At 42.6% G+C, this 19259-nt stretch overlaps 1 protein-coding gene and 1 long non-coding RNA gene across 3 annotated transcripts in view; one reads left to right on the forward strand and one right to left on the reverse strand.

Moving 5' to 3' along the window:
* LAMA4 (laminin subunit alpha 4) overlaps nucleotides 1-2577 on the reverse strand; it is a 150687-nt gene extending 148110 nt beyond the window's left edge. For both annotated transcript variants that reach the window (XM_034991869.1, XM_034991868.1), the window contains exon 1: nucleotides 1957-2577. In XM_034991869.1, the coding sequence (XP_034847760.1) occupies nucleotides 1957-2151 (195 nt within the window). In that variant the 5' untranslated portion in view covers nucleotides 2152-2577. The remainder of the gene's footprint in view (nucleotides 1-1956) is intronic.
* LOC118001620 lies at nucleotides 1314-13610 on the forward strand. The gene is made up of 2 exons (XR_004676748.1): nucleotides 1314-1833; nucleotides 13364-13610. It is a non-coding gene; the product is annotated as an uncharacterized LOC118001620 (long non-coding RNA).
* The last annotated feature ends 5649 nt before the right edge of the window (nucleotides 13611-19259 follow it).

The following is a 19259-nucleotide window of genomic DNA, read 5'->3' on the forward strand; positions in this document are numbered from 1 at the left end:
TGATAGTAAGATTCAGAATGTATAAAGCATTTATGCTATACCAAGTACTGTGTTAAGCATTCTTTCTGTATATTTTATCTAATTTTATCATGGTAACTGTAGGAAGTATGAAGTAGGCATCAATACTTTCTCTAAGCCTCAGTTTCTTTCTCTGTAATTTGGGCATCTGTGATTTGCCTTAGGTAAGGAGCAGGAAAGTTGAAATTTGAACTTGAGACCATCAGAGTGCAAAGCCTGCCATTTAAAATACTCTGCTGTGCTGCCTTCCTATTATTTCACTGAGCATATGATTGTATAAGAAATCACTCAGGGTCTCAGCAATAAATTTAAGGTTCCCTGAAAATCAAATAATTATTTTCTTACTTTTTGTGGGATGAGTGTTTCAAAAAGTTTTGTGTGCCCATATCTCCAAAATCAGCAGATAAAAATACAGAATGCTTAGGTAAATTTGAATTTCAGATAAACAATAAATAATTTTTTTACTATAAATACATCCCATGCAATATTCGAGACATAAGCAAAAAATCTATTTGTTGCTATCTGAAATTCAAACTTAATTAGATGTCTTGTATTTTATCTTAATAAAAGGGCAACCTAACCTTAGGCATTTCACTCTGAGATTTTCCGTGCTCAAAGCAACAGGTGGAAATAATGCTTCCTCGGGGCAGGGGGTTAATTCCTAGCCTGTGGAGAAGCAATGCCTTCCCGTTGGTGTCTCTCCTGGCCTGGCTTCTCTCCATGCCTGGGGAGTATAAAGCTGAGCAGAAGCCTGCCCCCCTCTTTCACACAGAGGTTACTTTTTGCACCACAGTGGGAGGTTGGTATGCTCTGGTCCTACCCACCCTCCCTCTTTTTTGGGGGGTGTGGGTGGGGCTCACTCCTGGAGAAGGACCATCTTCATGCACCTTATTTTGGTAGTAATAATGAAGAACTACCGTTCTATGAACAATTAGCAGGATTAATAGTAATAATCCGGACTTCAGTTCTGTTAGAAATGGTGTCAATCCACATAACTGCTTTGGTTCTATAGTTGCTAGAATCATAGCTATAGCGTGTGTGTGTGTGTGTGTGTGTGTGTGTGATGTTAGGTCCATTGCTCCTTCCTTTCCCATGAACTTAGGTGACTTCATTTTCCTCCTACTTAACATCTCCCACGCACTGGACATGCTGTTGTCCGTCTTGGCTCAGGGGACTCTTAAATCACTTATTCTGGATTCATCCTCCTTTACCCAATTACTACATTTTGGTTGTGCTTTCAACATAAAAGCTATTGTAAGGTATTTAAACAGCAGCTCTTTGCATAACCATATATTCAATAGCATATCCTGATCATTTTAACTTTTGGGATGGGGCTTGATTTTCATCACAACTTCTTGCTTCGGGAATATGGCTCCCGTCTATTTCAAGTATCCGATCTGCAGCTTCCCAACAGACTCTGTAGTATCCCATCACCCTCAGCCACTGGCGCACTCTCCCCTGTTGCAGAGAACCTTCTGTTTGATTTATGACAAAAGGATTGGTCCCGCAGTATTGTTTCCATTGTCCCAACATCACAGAGGAGCAGGAAGCCAGGGACAGGGCACACGCATTGGGAGCTGTGGCTTGGCAAAAATGACCCTCCTGGGACATGCAAGTGGCAGAAAGTCACAGAAGCGCCACTGCAGCCCCAGGTGAGAGTCTAAGCAGCCCCACTGGGACTACACAGGACACATGCACTTCTGCTAGTTTGAACAGTGACATGTTCCAAAGCCTCAACTCGCAACTCACGACGTCCCAGTCCAACTTAACAAAGTAAAACTCTTCATTCCAAGTTTCTGAACGGACCTGGTACAGGTGAAACTCTCGAGGCGGATGGGGGAGGGAACGAGGAGGGGAGAGGGGGGGACGCGAGCGTGGCGCCCGCACCCCGCGGGGCGCAGGTGCCGCGGCAGGGTCACAATGGCAGGGACACCGTACCTTGGCAGCAGGCGGCAGCCTTCCGGGAGCCACGCGGGGCTCGCTCGTCTCGGGCGCGTCTTGTCTGCCGGCCGCGGAGCTCCCTTCAATGTCAAAAGGAAAAGCGTTGCGGTTCCCGGCCGCCGCGGCGGCGCACGCAGCGCCCCAGAGGAGCCACAGCGGCAGGACTGAGCGCCGGGCTGAGCTCACGGCCATCTCTCCGCTGACATCCAGCTGGGCTCTGCCTGGGGCTCGGCGGCGGTTTGTCCTGGTCGGTAGCCCCCGCGCCGTGGGGCGGCGGTGCCTCGCTTGCTCTACCTTCTCGGCCTGCGCCGAGTCCGATGTGGGAAGTCAAGGCGGCCCAAGGAGCAACTTAGTCAAAAGGGAGAGGGAGCGAGTGAGCGGGAGTCCCCCTTGCCCCCTTCTCTCTCCTCTTTCCTTCTTCCCCTCTGCCTCTCTCGCTTTTCTCTCCCGCTTTCTCTCTCCCCAGAGGCTCTGGCTGAAGGGCGTATAGATGGATGAAGCTTAAGGCTGAGCATCAAAAGGCGGACGGGTGTGGGGCGAGCCCCGCCGGCCACCTCCTGGCCGGGGCGGGTGAGGACTGAGGGCTGCGCTGTCCTGCCTTCCTCCTCACATCCATTCGCACCACTCCCTTTCTACCTTCCACTTCCAGGCCCTCCCACTCCGACTGGCGTTTCACACACCGAGCTCTGGGCCTTTCCCTGGCCGTCCTCCCCCTCCCATCTCAGTTTGGAGGCCCTCCAAGGGACCCCCATGAATGTTCAGCTTTTGTGATTGCTTCCTCCCATCTCTTATTTATTTAGTCAAGGTGCCCGGTGTCTTATCTGTATTTATGTAGATCTCTTATGTGGCCCCCTAGTTTGCAGGGAAGTGAGTGGGAAAGGGATTCCGGGGGCAGGAGCCAGAGGTAGGCAATCTCACTCTGTGGCAGAGGGGGAGGGCACCCACTTTCTTGAGCAAGGTTTCTCATTTTCTAAAGATGGAATGCTTCACTCTTTGAGCTATCTTCATTGAGACTGGCTGGCCGCCGTCTTCCTCTTGACAGTCCTCACCCAGGGGGCTTGGGAGAAGAATATCTTTTACTGCAGCGCTGGAAAATGACTTCATTACGCAAATGCATGAACTTTTATTTACAAAGAGCATCTTGTTTTCATCCTAAAGAGGTGCTTTGTAAGGGCTCTGGAACAAGGCTTGCAGTGTATGAGCCTGTCAAATATACTGCCCACAGCCCTGGCCTCTTCCTCTAGGCCTGTAATCTCATGCCTACTACATCTGTGTGAGTCATGTAACCTTTCTTAGACTTTGGGCGAAGTTGGCTACAGTTGTGCGGGGGTGCCCCTGTGGGTGGGTCAGTGGTCACTGCAGCTGATAGGTACCTTTGCTTACCTTGGCTTCATAATGGAGCTTTAAACATTCCCACAAGACCCAAACATGGCTTAAAAAGGATTAGATGAAGCAACCTTAAAATGACACCCAAGTAAGTCTCTAGATGTTTGAAATTATCCATAATCATGCAATAAAGCATTTTCATAAAACTTAATCATTAGCTCTATTTTACAGGACAGAAGTTACTTTATCTAAGAAAAAAACCCACTCATTTATTTTGCACCTACTCTATGTCAGATACATTGTATATGTTATTTTGTAAGACTCACAGCATTCCTGGAAAAGAGGACTATTATTTCCTTTTTACAAAAAAAAGGGGGGGGAGGTTCTGGGAGCCTAAGACATTTGCCCAACATCACACAGCTGGTAGAAAGCTAAGCTAAGGTTTGTACTGGGGTATCACTGATTCCAAAACAGTCTTTCACATCTACACAGCACTGAAACTCATGAGATAAAGGACACAAATCCGGAATAGGGGAGATGACATTCCCATTTTTTGAGTACTTTCTATGTGCCAAAAAGTTTGTGTAAATTATCTCATTTAATTTCATCATTGGTATAATCCCATGAGACAGGTATCGTTACATACATTTGGTAATGGGGAAATGGTGAAAGTACTACTATCTGATGCTAAGGTCATTGATTTTTTTTTTTAAGATTTTTATTTTATTTATTTGAGAGAGAGAGAACATAAACAGGGAAGAGGGTAGAAGTAGAGGGAGAAGTAGATCCCCCCGCTGAACAGGGAGCCCGACATGGGGCTCTATCACAGGACCCTGGGATCATGACCTGAACCAAAGGCAGACACTTACTGAGCCACCCAGGCATCCCAAGGTCATTGATTTTGAACAATAAAATGATATGAGACAAAAGTGTCAAAGCTGGTAGAAACAAAAAGTTCTCGTATATCCCCAAGTATTTGTAATATTTTCATTTTAAGATATAAAGATAGCATTGTAATAAACCAGTAAGCTAAACTATGATCATCTGCCACATAAACTCGATAACCCACTAAATTAAGTGAAAATACTTAAAAATATGTTTGGTTGGCTCTTGAAGAGACTGATATTGGGAGGCAGGATGGCTAGGGTCTAAGAGGAAGAAATGATGTTTCATTATCCTGTCCCATTCTCCCTTGAAAAAACTTTAAGTAATAATAAAATAATAATAATAATAGCAAAAATATATGCGTCATATTCTGACTTCAGAGATAGACCTTTTCAGTACACAAAAATTGTTCACGTTTGTTTTCTGAAGGATTATGTCCTGTTCTTCACTAACTGTCAATCAATCACACACTTTGTATTTCACTTGCCTCTTCTCTCTACCTACAAGGTCATGTTCAGGTTTTGGGAAAGGCCTGAATGGTGGGGGTGGGAGTGTATTTGTCCAAGACCCATAAACTTTTTATTGTTGATTAAATATGTGCTTCCAATTCCTCCTCCTCATCTTCTTTTTGCAGATACTATTATTTTTGAGGCCAAAAGCATAATACGTAAGAGCATGGGTTTTGTAAAAATAAGGTTCAAATCATAGGTCGGTTTACAGTTCTGGGAGCTTGGCACACACATAGTCTCTCTGGATGTCAGTTTCCTCACCTATAAAGTGAAAGAGGTCAATGATACCTCTTTCACTGAATTATTATAAATAGTAAATGAAATAATGTAAGTAAAGCATTAACAGCCTGGCATATAGTCAGTGCTCAATATAGACTATTTAACTAGACTGTATTTCAAAGTCTTAAAAAAGAACAGAATAACTATTTTTAAAAGAGGAAAAATAACCATGTTTATTTATCCTGTAGCTTGGGTAACCTCACATTTGCTGAGAATAGCTGTTCACATTTTTGGGCTGCTACGTGGGACTTCCCCATATTAAGCATGAATGAGGTGGTCATGGATGATAGAATGATAGGGCAGGGCAGGCAAGAAGGGAGCATGGTTGACTGTTACATAGAAAGTTAGGAGGCAGTAGAACAAAGAATCATCTCCTCACCAGAGGGCCACCCCCAGACGGTTAAAAGCCAGAGTGTGGGAGGATTTTACTCCTGCTACAATGGAAGACTGAGGACAGAACAAGCGTCTTCAGTGTGGCTGCTTTCTTATCACGACCCTCCCTCATGCTCATCTCCTGAGACTGGGGCTGGGCATTGGCCAAATACTTTCACGTTCATTATCTCCCTTGGGACTCGCACCTGCCCCGTGATCAAAGGAATGCTGCTCCATAACCCCCGATGCACAGAAGAGAGCGCCGACATTAGGGAGGCGAACAGGTTAAATGGCAAGGACATGAAGCCAGTTAATGCAGGATGAGGACCCCACACCTTCCCACTTCCAGACCCATGCTTTCCCAACAACACCCAACTATTTTTAGTTCCGGCAGCAACAGATCTGGTGGCTTGAAGTCTTTATCAAGAACATTCTGGAATTCCCTTCTGAGTCCCCCAGTGGGTGCACTTATCAGCAGATAAACATCAGGGCTGCCCACTCCCTTCAGCACTTGTCGGGCCTGTCCACAGCATCCGAAGATCCAGCAAGGGTGTTGTTAATGCATCCCATATGCCCTTCTGTAAATAGAAAGTCACGTCAGATGCTATTTTGGATTTTTAGGTGCTAATCTGGGACATAATTAGACAGGATTGTTGTGGGACAGTGTACTAGTGACAACAATTTTGTGATGAGGTTGGTCAGAGAAACAAGGGCGAACCATCACCTGCCATGAGGTCTCTGACAGTCAAGTGATAGGAAGGGAAGGTGGAGAGTGGTGTCTCTTTTCTGCTGACACCCCTCTCCTCTTAGGCTGCACTTCTCCTCTGTGGATGACTCTGGTGGGAGTCCAGCAATGTGAGGAGGAACAACAGCAAGAGAGCTGGGGGTGGGGGGACTCCTAAAAGCCATTCTTACTCCCATTTGTTTTCTCAGACTTTTGTTCAGGATGTGGACAGCCTGTGCTATCTATGCTTCCTCTCTGGGCTATGACACTTGTCACAGCCTCATTTGGCTTTTAACATGTGCTTTCTGCATTCTTTCCATCCATCCATCCATCCATCCATCCATCCATCCATCCATCCTTCCTTTAAGTTATTCATTAATTCATGTTTTCATTTACTTACTCTGCGTTTGTTGAACACTTCAGTATGGCAGGTTGGATGCTGAAGGAAAGATGATAAACACATATCCTAACTCTGAAGGAATTCAAAGTCTGCTGAGGCAGACCGTAAGTTGACCCCATAGGGAATGCAAAGTGGTTAACAGGAATTCAAAGGCAAAGTCCAGATGAGCTGCTAATAAACTGTGTAGAACAAGGCCTTTCTTGGGACTCTGCTGGCTGGAAGAAGGGGGAAACCCTGCTGAGTCCTCTGTGATGAGAGGAGAGAAAGCAGCCATTTGCAGAGGAACAATCCCTTTAGAGATTTGCTGCCACATGAGGGGTGAGAGAGTCGTGGGATTCTGAAGGCTCTTTGGGTGCCTGTTCAGGGCACACAACTGTTGCCTTCAGGGCCTGGGACAGACTGAAGGAGGACAAAGAGCTTCCTAGCCTCCTCTGGTCTCTCAGCTTTTCCTCCATCCAGGCCCTAGGCTACACAGGGGTCTTCTCTCCTGCCCATCTCAACACCGAGGAGCTTGTCACAGTCACATGGAGGTCCTGAACAAAAGCCTGGGGAAACCCATGGGGGAAGAACAACTTCTTTTAAGTTAACAAAATGTTTACGTTTCATTGTGGTGAGAACTTAACAGGAGATAGACCCTCTTCACTGATTTTGAAATGTACAATAACAGTATTGTTATGTATAGGCACAATGTCCTGTGGGGAAGAAAGACACTTAGATGTCCCCACACTCCCCTAGCTCTCTTGCTGTTGTTCCTCCTCACATTGCTGGACTCCCACCAGAGTCGTCCACAGAGGAGAAGTGCAGCCTGAGAGGAGAGGGAAAAGAGACACCACTCTCCACCTTTCCTTCCTGCTGCTTGACTGTCAGAGACCTCATGGCAGGTGATGGTTCGCCCTTGCTTCTCTGACCAACCTCATCACAAAACTGTTGTCACTTTTTAAACTTTAAGTGGACAAATTGAAGCCCATAATCGTGTTTGCATTTAAAGAATTTAAAATGTAGCAGATGTAATTATAGTCAAATTGGAAATCACAGATAGCAAAAAATGAGGAAATAGTGGTCACCAGTAATCATACCTCTCTGGGATATAGACTTACAACACTGGAAATGTTTGGGAGTAAATACCTTCAGACTTCTGTTGCATCTGTATCAATTTTTTTTTTTTGCATCTGTATCATGTTTTAAATATTTTATGTATTCCATTTGATATATATTTTGTATATGCATAAAATATATTTTATATATCCATTTTATATATTCTATTTTTTCATACAAAAACAAATTGAAATGGGACATCTGGGTGGCTCAGTCAGTTGAGCTTCTGCCTCTTGTTTTTTGGCTCAGGTCATGATCTCAGGGTGGTGAGATCTAGCTCTGCATTGGGTTCCATGCTCAGCAGGGAGTCTGCTTGAGATACTTTCTCTCCCTCTTCCTTTGCCCCTCTCCCCCACGCATGCACTGTCTCTCTCTCCCTCTCTCTCTGCAATAAATAAATAAATCTTTAAAAAAGAAACAAAGCAAAACCAAAAATGAATCACAGTGTGCATAGTATTTTTAAGCTTTTCCTCCATGTCAGTGTAACCTCAGTATGTTACTGTGAAAAACTCACGGTGTTCAGATTTACATTTGGGGAGGATTCTCAGGTATGGATGAGACCTTGACTAGAGGGCCTCGCTAAGACACCAGTAGGAGGTTGGGGAGCCCATTCTTCTCACACTGGCTCTTAAGCCCCCAGGGCAGGGACCCTACAGTGAAGAGGAGGGCCCGGATTGCACTGGGGAATGATAATAGGGATGAGGACATCCTGATCCTAGTGGATCAGCCTGATGGAGAAACAGGTGAAACCAACAGATGAGAGAGAATGGTTCTAACAAGGATTATCAACCACCTTGGCTCTGGCCATTGCTTAGGTCCACAGGATAATTACTTCATCAGGCTAAAGGGAAGTGATCGCTGCTCAGTGGTAAAGTAATCAACTGAGAACAGAGGTTACAACATCCATTAGCTCAGTGATGAGATCAATATAAAATAGGAGCTCCTGGGACATGATAATGAAATGATACAATTAAGGAGAATTGGGCAACATTAAAAAGAAGAGACCTAAGACACTGGTTCTTATATCCTTGCACCCACCCCAACCCAAGCACCACAAAGGGAAGAGAAGATTCCTTAAGAGAAGGATTGCTGTCACCATGGTGGGTGTATAAGCAAGGCAGGGGGTTAAAATGTGTTCTAACCTGCTTTGTGTGAGCGGTGGCAGAAAGTGGTCTGTAAGAGTTTAACTGAAAAGCTCTATGCAATCTAGCTCTGTATACCTTGCATTACCCTCTAGAAAACACGTGCTGGATGTGCTCACCTTAGGAATCAAATGGTTTTGGAAAAAAATGTCAGAACTAGAGCATAACCATAATAATGTCTCAAATTTGCACTGTGCTTTACAGTTTGGAATTGACATAGTTATTGCTTCTCTAACAAGTGAGAAACTGATCTGGTTCTAAAAGTTCAAATGTACAGATTCAGACCTTTTGGAGAAAGATTCTCAAGTCATTGTCCACCACATCTGTTAGGTGGCCTGTAGCTCCTGAGTATTTAACACTCTAAATAAGATTTATTCATCGTCCATTCATTCAACAAATATTTGCAATGTCTACTTGCAATTGGCACTTTTCTCAGCCCTGAGGATAGGACAAAGTAGAAATCAGGCAAAAATTTCTGCCTTCATGAAGTTTACATGCTAATTGAGGCAAGCATAGGAGAGAGAGAGAATAAACAATCAAGCAAAAGAAATACGTATGCATGGAATACAGTGTGTTAAATGGAAAGTGCTATGGGGAAGAAATAAGCGGGGTAAGGGGGATAGAGCGTGCAGGTTGCAGAGGGTGGAAAGCACTTGCCTTGTTGAGGAAAAGGCAAGAATAAAGGGGTGGAGGCAAAGTAGCTGGAAATAGCCTGAAAGGTAAGGGGCTGTGTGGGATGGATTATGTAGGACCATCAAGATAATTATAAAAACTTTGGCCTGAGTGAAATGGGAAATATTTGGAGGGCTCTGTGCATGAAAGTAACATGGCTGGACTTATTTTGTCTGCCATGTGGGAACAGGGGTAGAGGGAAAATATGAGGGAGGAGTGAGGGAGACCATTTAGAGGCTATGGCAACAATTCAGGTGAGAGACGATAGGGGCTTGGTCCACAGTGTTAACATTAGAGGTGAGAGGTCATCAAATTCTGGATCTATTTTAAACATAGAACCAGTAAGATTTTCTGGATATGGGGAATGAGAATAAGAAAGCACTCCATCTTTTTGGCCTCAGCAGACTTGAATGATTGATTTGTCATTACTAAATGGAAAGGAAGAGACATTTAGAGGAATGGAGATGATGAAGAGTTTAGTGTGGGAGGATTTTTTTTGAGATGCCTCTTAGATCAGATTTTTACACTCTATTTCTTTACTTAAAGACTTGTTTTGAAAGCATTACATATTCATAGTACATAATACATAAGACACACACTGTCTTTTTACGGGGATCTACTAAGTGCAAGGCACTGTGGATAATAATAGGTAATAACTTTATCTTATAGTCTAATAAGGGAGATTTATAGCATTCAGGTAACAGCAACACCTATAATTCAAGTCAGTAGGTGTTCAAAATGGGCACAAATCCATTGCTCTTGGGGGTTAAAGCAGGGAGGGATACTTTGAGATCATGAGAAGAGAAAGCATTATAGATTGGAGCTGGATCTCCACACAGGTAGAGGAATTAGGTATGGGAAGATAGGTGAGGGAAGAGCACAGGAAAGGGAATTTCAGGCAGATGGAACAGCAGAGACACAAGGATAGGAATGGATAGGAATGGGAAATCACATGCATATTCAGGTAAGAGCAAGGGCAGATTAGCTGAAGCAACGTGCAGAATTTGTTTGGGTGGATAATGGGAGATAATACGGAAAAGATAGATATGGATTTGATCACTAGTTTACTACTAGAAGGGAAAGAGAAGATCACAGGGGAGTTAAAAAGGGTTAATCAGATAACAATGAGGAAGGTGCACTGGAGTGGAGAGACAGGAGCCCAGGGGACCAGGTGGAGATTGTTGCAATAACAGTTTAAGCCTCAGGTGACAAACCGAATAAATCTTAGGAACTGTCACTGTGTCCCCTGAAAGCAACTCCTCATTCCTGGGGCAATCCAGATGCAACACAGACATCTCAATTTGTTTTTTTTTTTTTTTTTTAAAGATTTTATTTATTTATTTGAGAGAGAGAGACTGAGAAAGAGAGAGCACATGAGAGGGGGGAGGGTCGGGAGGGTCAGAGGGAGAAGCAGACTCCCTGCCGAGCAGGGAGCCCGATGCGGGACTCGATCCAGGGACTCCAGGATCATGACCTGAGCCGAAGGCAGTCGCTTAACCAACTGAGCCACCCAGGCGCCCCAGACATCTCAATTTGTAAAACCAATATTTCCTTGAAGCTGAGATGACTTTTAGCTTGAATGAAGTCAGCCCCTCCTACTGGAGAGAAAGAAAGCAGTGTTGGACACTATGTTTCCTAGCCAGCACACACTGTCGTGAATTTACCAAGCCGCAATACGTTGGCTCTTTTGTCAGTGGAAGGTGTCACCGGACAGTAATCCCTATGAGATAGCTTCTATCCATCACATACCTCATCCATTAGTAAAGTTCATTAATTACTGGCCCTGGGTCTACTTGGACTATTTTGATCACTTCCAAATAACGCACTAATGGTTTCTCCCTTCCTTTTTCTTTCAGTCTTGCTTTCTTTTCTTTTTCTTCTTCTTGTTTGTCCTTCCTCATTTATTTTCTCAAAAGTCCCACACTAACTTTAATTACATTTATCTCAAGCTAAGTGCATAACTTATTTTCTTTATTAAAAAAAAAAGATAATCATTCCAGGGTGCCTGGCTGTTTCAGTGGGAAGAGCATGGGACTCTTGATCTCCAGGTTATGAATTCAAGCCCCACATTGGGTGTAGAGATTACTGAAAAAAATAAACATTAAAAAAAGATAATGTTTCCTATTAAATCAACTCCCAAGGCCTTTTTTCCTTTTTAATAATTAAAAAGAAACATATATATTATATATAATACATACATATGTAAAAACAAAAATTATGATATTTGGGATCGTAGTTCATGCAGTTTCTTACTAATAAAATAATCCATAAACAGGTTATCACCTTTAAATACAGCCAAATTTCTCTATTGGGATTTCTAGATAGTGATGCCCCCGACATTGTTGGGACCCCAGAGATGATGATGGGAACTCTAGTGGACATTAAAAGAGCTCCTGGTTACAACTCTTATTTTCCATGGAGAATTCATACCTCCTCCACACCGGATCTGTGCTAGTCTCATTTTTCTGGGTGTGGGGCATCTGTTTCAGATCTAAATGAATCACTGGAATCCCATCCCATAGTGAAACATAATTATAGGGTCAGAGATTGTCATATGACCAACAGGTCAATCAGATGGAAGGAGAGGTTTGCTAGAGTCTTCTGGAAAGAGGTTTTCTAGGGTGTTTTTGGAGAGAGCTTCTAGAGGTTGGCAGCTTTTCTCTTTTGTGTATGGAAGAGAGACTTTGTTTCCCTTGGAGTAATTGGTAATCCCAAGGGAAGCCATTTTTAAGAGAAAATGACCCCACAGAAGGCAGAGTAAAATGTGGAATAAAATGGGTCCTGGAAGATGTTGTTTAGCTGTGAAATCAAACTGACCTCCAGACTTTCAATTTCATGGGCCAAGAAATACCTTTTATTGCCAGTTTGAATTAGATTTTCCCTTACTGACAGCCAAAGGGATTCTGAAACAAGAATAGTAGGAATTTGAGAAACATGTGATTTTGAAAGAGACTGTGATGAGTGTATCAGGGAGAAAGAGAAGATGCTGGTTTGCAGAGCAGCCATGTTAGTCTTCTGGAGGAAGTTATCATAAAAGCAAAATTTATGTATGGAATATATTGTTTTTCCATAAGTTTGTCAATCTGTAGATCTTCATTAAAAGAGAAATTAGATGCAGTTGTTAAAAAGCCAGTCTACAGATTCAGATTGTCTGTTTGTATCCCTCAATTTTCCTACTTACTAGCTGTGTGATCTTGGAAAGTGATTTCATTCTCAAAGTCTCAGCTGCCACATCTATGAAGTGGGAAGCGTACCTGTCTCATAGAGTTTTTGTGAGGGTAAAATAAGATAACGCACATAAATTTCCCAGAATAATGCTTGAAACAGTGAGCACTCAATAAACTTTAGCTGCTCTTATTATTATTACTAATAATACTAATATTATTACTGTTGTTATATGACTACTGTGTTCTGGAGAAAACTGGAAAAACAGGCTGATAATTATAAAGTTAATAGAATTCTTTGTTATCTATAGCATAATTCAATAAGTATTTTTCACTTTTCTTTCAGTAATTTTAATATCTGGAAGCAATAATTTAATTGCAGATGTTTTATTATCAACACAGTATTTAAAATTTGCTAACCTTTCTCAAAGAGGCTGCTACTCAGGCTAATACATGGTTCTGGTCTCATTATCAACCTAATACAACATCTAGCCCTTCATTACAGGTCCCATCTTAATCCTTAGCCCCATCCAGATAATTCATGGCTCCAACTACGCCATCCTTAATTACTTTACCCTTTTAGTCCAAAGCGATTTCAGTATGAATCATGTCCTTAATTGACTCAGTTCTCTATTTGAATTTTCATTTGTAGACTCAGACTTATTCCCTAGGAATAAGTGACTAGAAGTGAACAGGCTTTTCTAGGGAACTAGACCATAATTTAGGGGCTAATTTCCTGTCTGGTATTCTCAGGCATTCAAATTCAGACTCTCTAATTACTAAAGGCTTTTAGAATTATGGCATTTTTACATTGGTTTTCATTTTCCATCATTTAGAGCATGCAGAATGCTGTCACCTACACTGTCTGAAGCAATTCCCCCGACAACTCTGTGGGGGTAAGCACCATCATCCAACTCGAAGCTGGGAGAGATGGAAACATCAGTGAGAGCAGACCGTGACCCAAAGGCTGATCTTCAAGCTTCTCAGCCTGGTGTGATTTCTTCCCATCCCCTCTGGCTCCCAAAGTTGTCAGTCTTTGACATTCGTGATCTGCACAACCCAAAATAAGTCATAGCTGAGCAGCATGCATACAAAAAGAGAAGTGTTCAAGATTGCTGCCCCTCAGATTTTGAAAAACAATTCACTTATTATCATTCTTAAATTAATATTTATTTAAAAATGAAAATATCAAGGACAAAATAATTGATTATGAGGTAGGAAGAGAGAAAGAGCCGGTATTTGGAAGGAGACATATTTAATCATTAAATGACTGAATAAAGTGAAGCCTTGTTCTCTTTCTTTATTAAATGGTTTACCTGAGCACAGAGAACTTAAGGATTGCGTTTGCCATAGCTCACACTTGTATTCTTCTTCTGGGTTAATATGATTATGTACGAAAGACCTTGAAATAGCTACTTCTTCCAGCTAGCTACTGGAGATGGGCCCGTAACATTTCTGGGCTTATTTCAGCTGGATTGCCTTTGGGAACGGTCCAGAGTGGTTTTTAACCTGGTGTTATGGTTAGTGATGACCAGCAACTCCCTGGAACGCCCAGGAGAAAGCACAGGGAGGAGAAAAGGCTCTACACTGTGGGCTGGAGACCTGGTATTCCCATCCCAGGGCTACACCTCACTAGTCTCAGCCTTGATCTAGTCTTTTTTTTTTTTTTTAAGATTTTATTTATTTATTTGAGAGAGAATGAGAGCACAAGAGGGAAGAGGGTCAGAGGGAGAAGCAGACCCCCCGCTGAGCAGGAAGCCCGATGCGGGACTCGATCCTGGGACTCCAGGATCATGACCTGAGCCGAAGGCAGTCGCTTAACCAACTGAGCCACCCAGGTGCCCTTGATCTAGTCTTCTACGCTCCCTGGCCTTCACTCCTTCCCTCTATAAAATGAAAAGTGAAACAAGGTGCGCCTGGAGTCCCACTCAGCCTCAAGGCTGTTGTGTTCTAGGAAGGGACCTATCCCCAGACATTGACTGTTCTGATCATGGCCAGGAGCAGATGGATGGCTTAGAATGTAACACTAATAGGACTATGCCATGGCCTTCCCTGCTGGAATAATTAAACCCAGGGTCTGGTGATTTGTGCCTGAAGCCATATTTTAGGTGCCTCAGGAAAGCTTGTGGACAGTTAATGTAACAAATCAAATGCAACAAAGGGAAGAGAAATATGAGTTATTATTTTAAACTCTGCCAGATTCAGAACTACAGGCCAGAAAAGAAATAATGCTGCTGGAGACCGCAAAAGGAAAAGAATTTAGAAATATGTTTTCTGTCCTCAATTCACCCCTCTATTATACAGCCCTTCTCTGGCCCTATGCTATGTACTTTTTAGAACAGTAGGCTATCAGATCGGTAGTGCTGGAGATGGAAAAAGACCAGGCAAACTACACAGGATACTGCAACAGGAAATTGGGACTCTACTGGAAGAATAGGGTGGATGCTCCCAGCCATTAGGTCACCTGCAGGGCCATTCAAAAAACATTTATTGAGTTATAATGAAGTAGAATTCCATTCCTTTCCTTTAGTCCACGTTTTTTCTTAGCTGTGAATCATTTCATCCTTGCCCTGTGTGAACATGTTAAATGTATGATTGCAATTGGTAAAAAGCAAAAGGGTAAGCTGTGAACAAAATGTGTATGAAATTCATAAGGCCAACGCCAAGTGTAGACACAGGCTTGACTGAACTGTATAGAAGAACAAGGAGTATCTGCTTGTGTGCAGGATGATGAGGGACATGGGGAATCAGTACGGTGTAATTTGGTGTGTGGATTCCTTATTTACTAACAGATTTTATGCAACCTACTACTTAGACTAAATAGAACTCAATCTTTCATGGAAAATGTTCTTTTTTTTTTTTTTTAAAGATTTTATTTATTTATTTGAGAGAGAGAGTGAGAGAGAGAAAGAGCACAAGAGGGGGGAGCGGGAGAGGGAGAAGCAGACTCCCTGCCGAGCAGGGAGCCCGATGCGGGACTCGATCCCGGGACTCCAGGATCATGACCTGAGCCGAAGGCAGTCGCTCAACCAACTGAGCCACCCAGGCGCCCATGGAAAATGTTCTTATTTAGCCCAATAAAACAGCACAGAATTTGAGACCGTTACATAGCTTTTAGTAGCACATATGGCCAAGGTAGAACACAAGCAAACGCAATCCTTCTGGTCTATGCGTGATATAGGTATAAAGATAGATCATAAAAAGAAAAGAAGTTTAAAAATAAAAAGCAAAAAGCCTGGAGCATTAAAATACAAAGCAATCACAGAGAGATCAGAAGAATATTGTGCCTTTCTTTCTTCTCATACTCACCCCTTTTAATAACTTACATGGTTGCCTCTGACCCCTCCTTGGAATGGTAGACAGTACCATATGCTGTGGTCTATCCTCCATTCTGACAATTCCCTTACTGTACCATGGTTGGACATCATGGTAATACATCAGTCTGGCAGGAGTCACTTGGATCTAGGAGGAAGGTACAATATGGATGGGGTGTCCAGCAGGCTGGCTAAATGGCTGAGCCTCTATTCCAGAAACAACTTCCAGGATGCTTAGCCTTAACCAGCCACTGCCTTAAAGAAAGGCTGAGCTGCTAGCTAAACCTGCTCGAAGTGGTAGGTCAGGATTCACCCCAAGGATTCTGGGAACTGCCAGACATTTTGATTCAGTGATGAGACTTCATGTTTTATTAAGTCAGTGGGTGCTGCCTTTACAATTGGGGCAACACCTTTACCCCACTTACCTAATTGTAACCCCAGCATAGCTAGGATTCCCTGGATGAAAGTGGAGCGATCCAGTGGACTATTGCTCATTTGAATCAATCAGTCAGTTCTAAAGTCCTGTCCATCAGTCATCGATGCAATAGTCAGTATCCTGGGATTCATCTCTACCTCCCACACTTTCATACTCCACCCACTTCTCTCCTCTGCTCCAGCTCACAGGCTGCCTATCATTGACACAGAATGCCATAGTACAGTGCAGGCTCTAAACCACAAGTCCTTTCTCTTTACCCTATCAGGGTACTCAACAAATGCCTCGCAATCCATTTATTCATATGTTTTGAATACTTGTTGCATATTTTTAGAGGGCATTGTACTGAACTGGTGCCAAACTGTATGTTCTTTGGCAAGGTCTTGTGTAAAGTGTAAAGTGGGTGGTTGTATTGAATGGTCTCCAAGGTCTCCCCAGCTCTAACACTGAGTTCATGTTTGAACCTTCTCAACCTCCCTCAGATGCCAGTCTGTCACCACTGCCTTCCCTTTCATGGATGACACTGGCTTCTACGTTACTGAGACACATGACTAGGTTCCCTAGTTTTCCCTCCTTTCTGTAACTTCACCATCATCCACTACTGTCTTTCAGGAAGTTGAGGCTTGACTCTTACCAAGACTAACCCACCCTACTGCACTCTTCTTCCCTTTTCTCCAGTGATTTTATATCTTTTATTGACATATGGAAATTATAAATTTTTTTTTAAGATTTTATTTATTTGCGAGAGAGAGAATGAGAGACAGAGAGCATGAGAGGGAGGAGGGTCAGAGGGAGAAGCAGACTCCCTGCTGAGCAGGGAGCCTGATGTGGGACTTGATCCTGGGACTCCAGGGTCATGACCTGAGCCGAAGACAGTCGCTTAACCAACTGAGCCACCCAGGAGCCCGACATATGGAAATTATAAAACAAATTCACGATGGTAAAAATTTAAGAAGATAGAATTAATTAAAATAAAAATGTACTTACTTCTCTTCCTCTACTTCCCATCCAATCCCACTCTCCGAAGATAACTACTTTAATTTGCTGAATATTCTTCCAGAATTTTTTTCTATGCATATACAAATATAAACACATATGTGTATATAAAATAAATGTGAATCATTTCATAATCAATGTACATGTTATTCTGCAATGTGTTTTTAAAACTTAACATTCAAGGGTGTCTGAGTGCCTCAGTTGGTTAAGCGTCTGACTCTTGATCTCAGCTCAAGTCTTGATCTAGTGAGTTCAAGGCCCATGCTGGGCATGGAGCCAACTTAAACAAACAAACAAACAAACAAACAAAACTTAACATTCCGTTCAACAAGTATTTATTGAGCACCTACTATGGGTCAAGCTCTGTGCTAGGGCATGGGTATACTAGGGTGAGAAAAAAGACATGGTTCTTGCCCCAGTAAAACTTAACAGTTCATTGGAAAGATGTTTTGAGCTTCATTTCATTTCAGCATGTGCATATTTTACTTATTATTTCTAATAGCTGTATCATTTGTAGAAGAGGTCTATCACGATTTATTTAAACATTCCCTTGGAAAACATTTAACTTCTCCAATTTTTTGCTCTTACAACTAATATTATAATGAATATTCTTATACACTTACATTAGCTTTTCCATGGACAGAATTGTGTTATGAAATTGCTGGGCCAAAGGGTATACACATTTTAAAATTTTGATATATTTTCACATTGCTCTCTAAAAAGGCTGTATTAACTTCTACCGATAGCAACAAGAGTCCTGACCAGTCTACCAAGCTCTTTGGAAGTTTGCTTTATCAACTGCCCCCCTTTTACTTGTAATCACTTCCTTTGCCTACAACAAAGCTTAGTCCATCCTACATCCTAGAAATGTGAGGATTCCCTCTATTCTGCTACTTCTTAAATTTACCAACCTAGCTTTCTCATCTCCTTTGTTGCTGACATACTAAGTCAGGGCTCCTGGTCATCACTCTCTGCATGCCCTCAATTCTTAACACTTTCCATAAGATTTAGGTCCTTACCATAATGCCAACAATGTCCTCTGGAAGATCCCCTGTCACCTCAAATCAATATATTTGATGACCTTATTTCAGGTCTTCATCTTTACAACATTTGGGTAGCATTTCTTCCTTGTTGAGACTCTCTCCTCTTCTGGCTTCAATAGGAACATCCATCTCTGATTCTCATCTCAACTTTCTGATGGCTCCTTAAATACAGGGAGATGCTCTCCCTTTCACATTCTTTCTTCTTTCCTCATCAGTTCCTTCCCAACCTAATCTACTGCCCTGGCTTTAATTATTGCTTCTGTATATGCCTGTGAAATCTTCATTTCTGGTCAAGACCATTCTGGTAAGCTCTAGTCCTGAATTTCCAACTGATGGACAGTGATATCCCAAAAGGGATCTTGGTATCAAACTCAGTATGCTCAGAATGGAACCCATCATCTTTCCCAACCCAAAACTTTCTGCATGCTTCCTTTCTTGTTTTAAGAATTGGTATTCTACCAGTCACTGAGGCTCAAATGATGGCATACTTTTTACTACTGTTTTTTTTTCTTGAATCTCATTTCCCATCCATTTCCAAGTCATTAGACTCTACTAAAGCAGCATTTCACAAACCAGAATGTTACAGAATTAAACAAAGGTTAAAAAAATAATACTCCTCGGAATCTTACATTGTGAATCCCAGGTCCTATGCATTTCTCCACTTATGAGATCAAAGAACACTTCCCTTTTTCTTTCCTGAAGATTTTATTTATTTATTTGAGAGAGAGAAAGTGAGTGAGAGAGCAGGAGCAAGGGGTGGGGAGGGGAGGCAGAAGCAGACTCCCCGCTGAACAGGGAGCCTCATGCCACAGAGGAGCTCGATCCATGGACTCCAGGATCATGATCTGAGCCGAAGGCAGATGCTTCACTGACTGAGCCACCCAGGTGCCCCAACATTTCTTTTCAGGAGAAACCTCTTGAGGTCCCTCTGGAAGTAAAGGAATAT

This window comes from Mirounga leonina, unplaced genomic scaffold, assembly GCF_011800145.1.
Source record: "Mirounga leonina isolate KUSES-001 unplaced genomic scaffold, KU_Mleo_1.0 Mir_53, whole genome shotgun sequence".
Taxonomy (NCBI): domain Eukaryota; kingdom Metazoa; phylum Chordata; class Mammalia; order Carnivora; family Phocidae; genus Mirounga; species Mirounga leonina.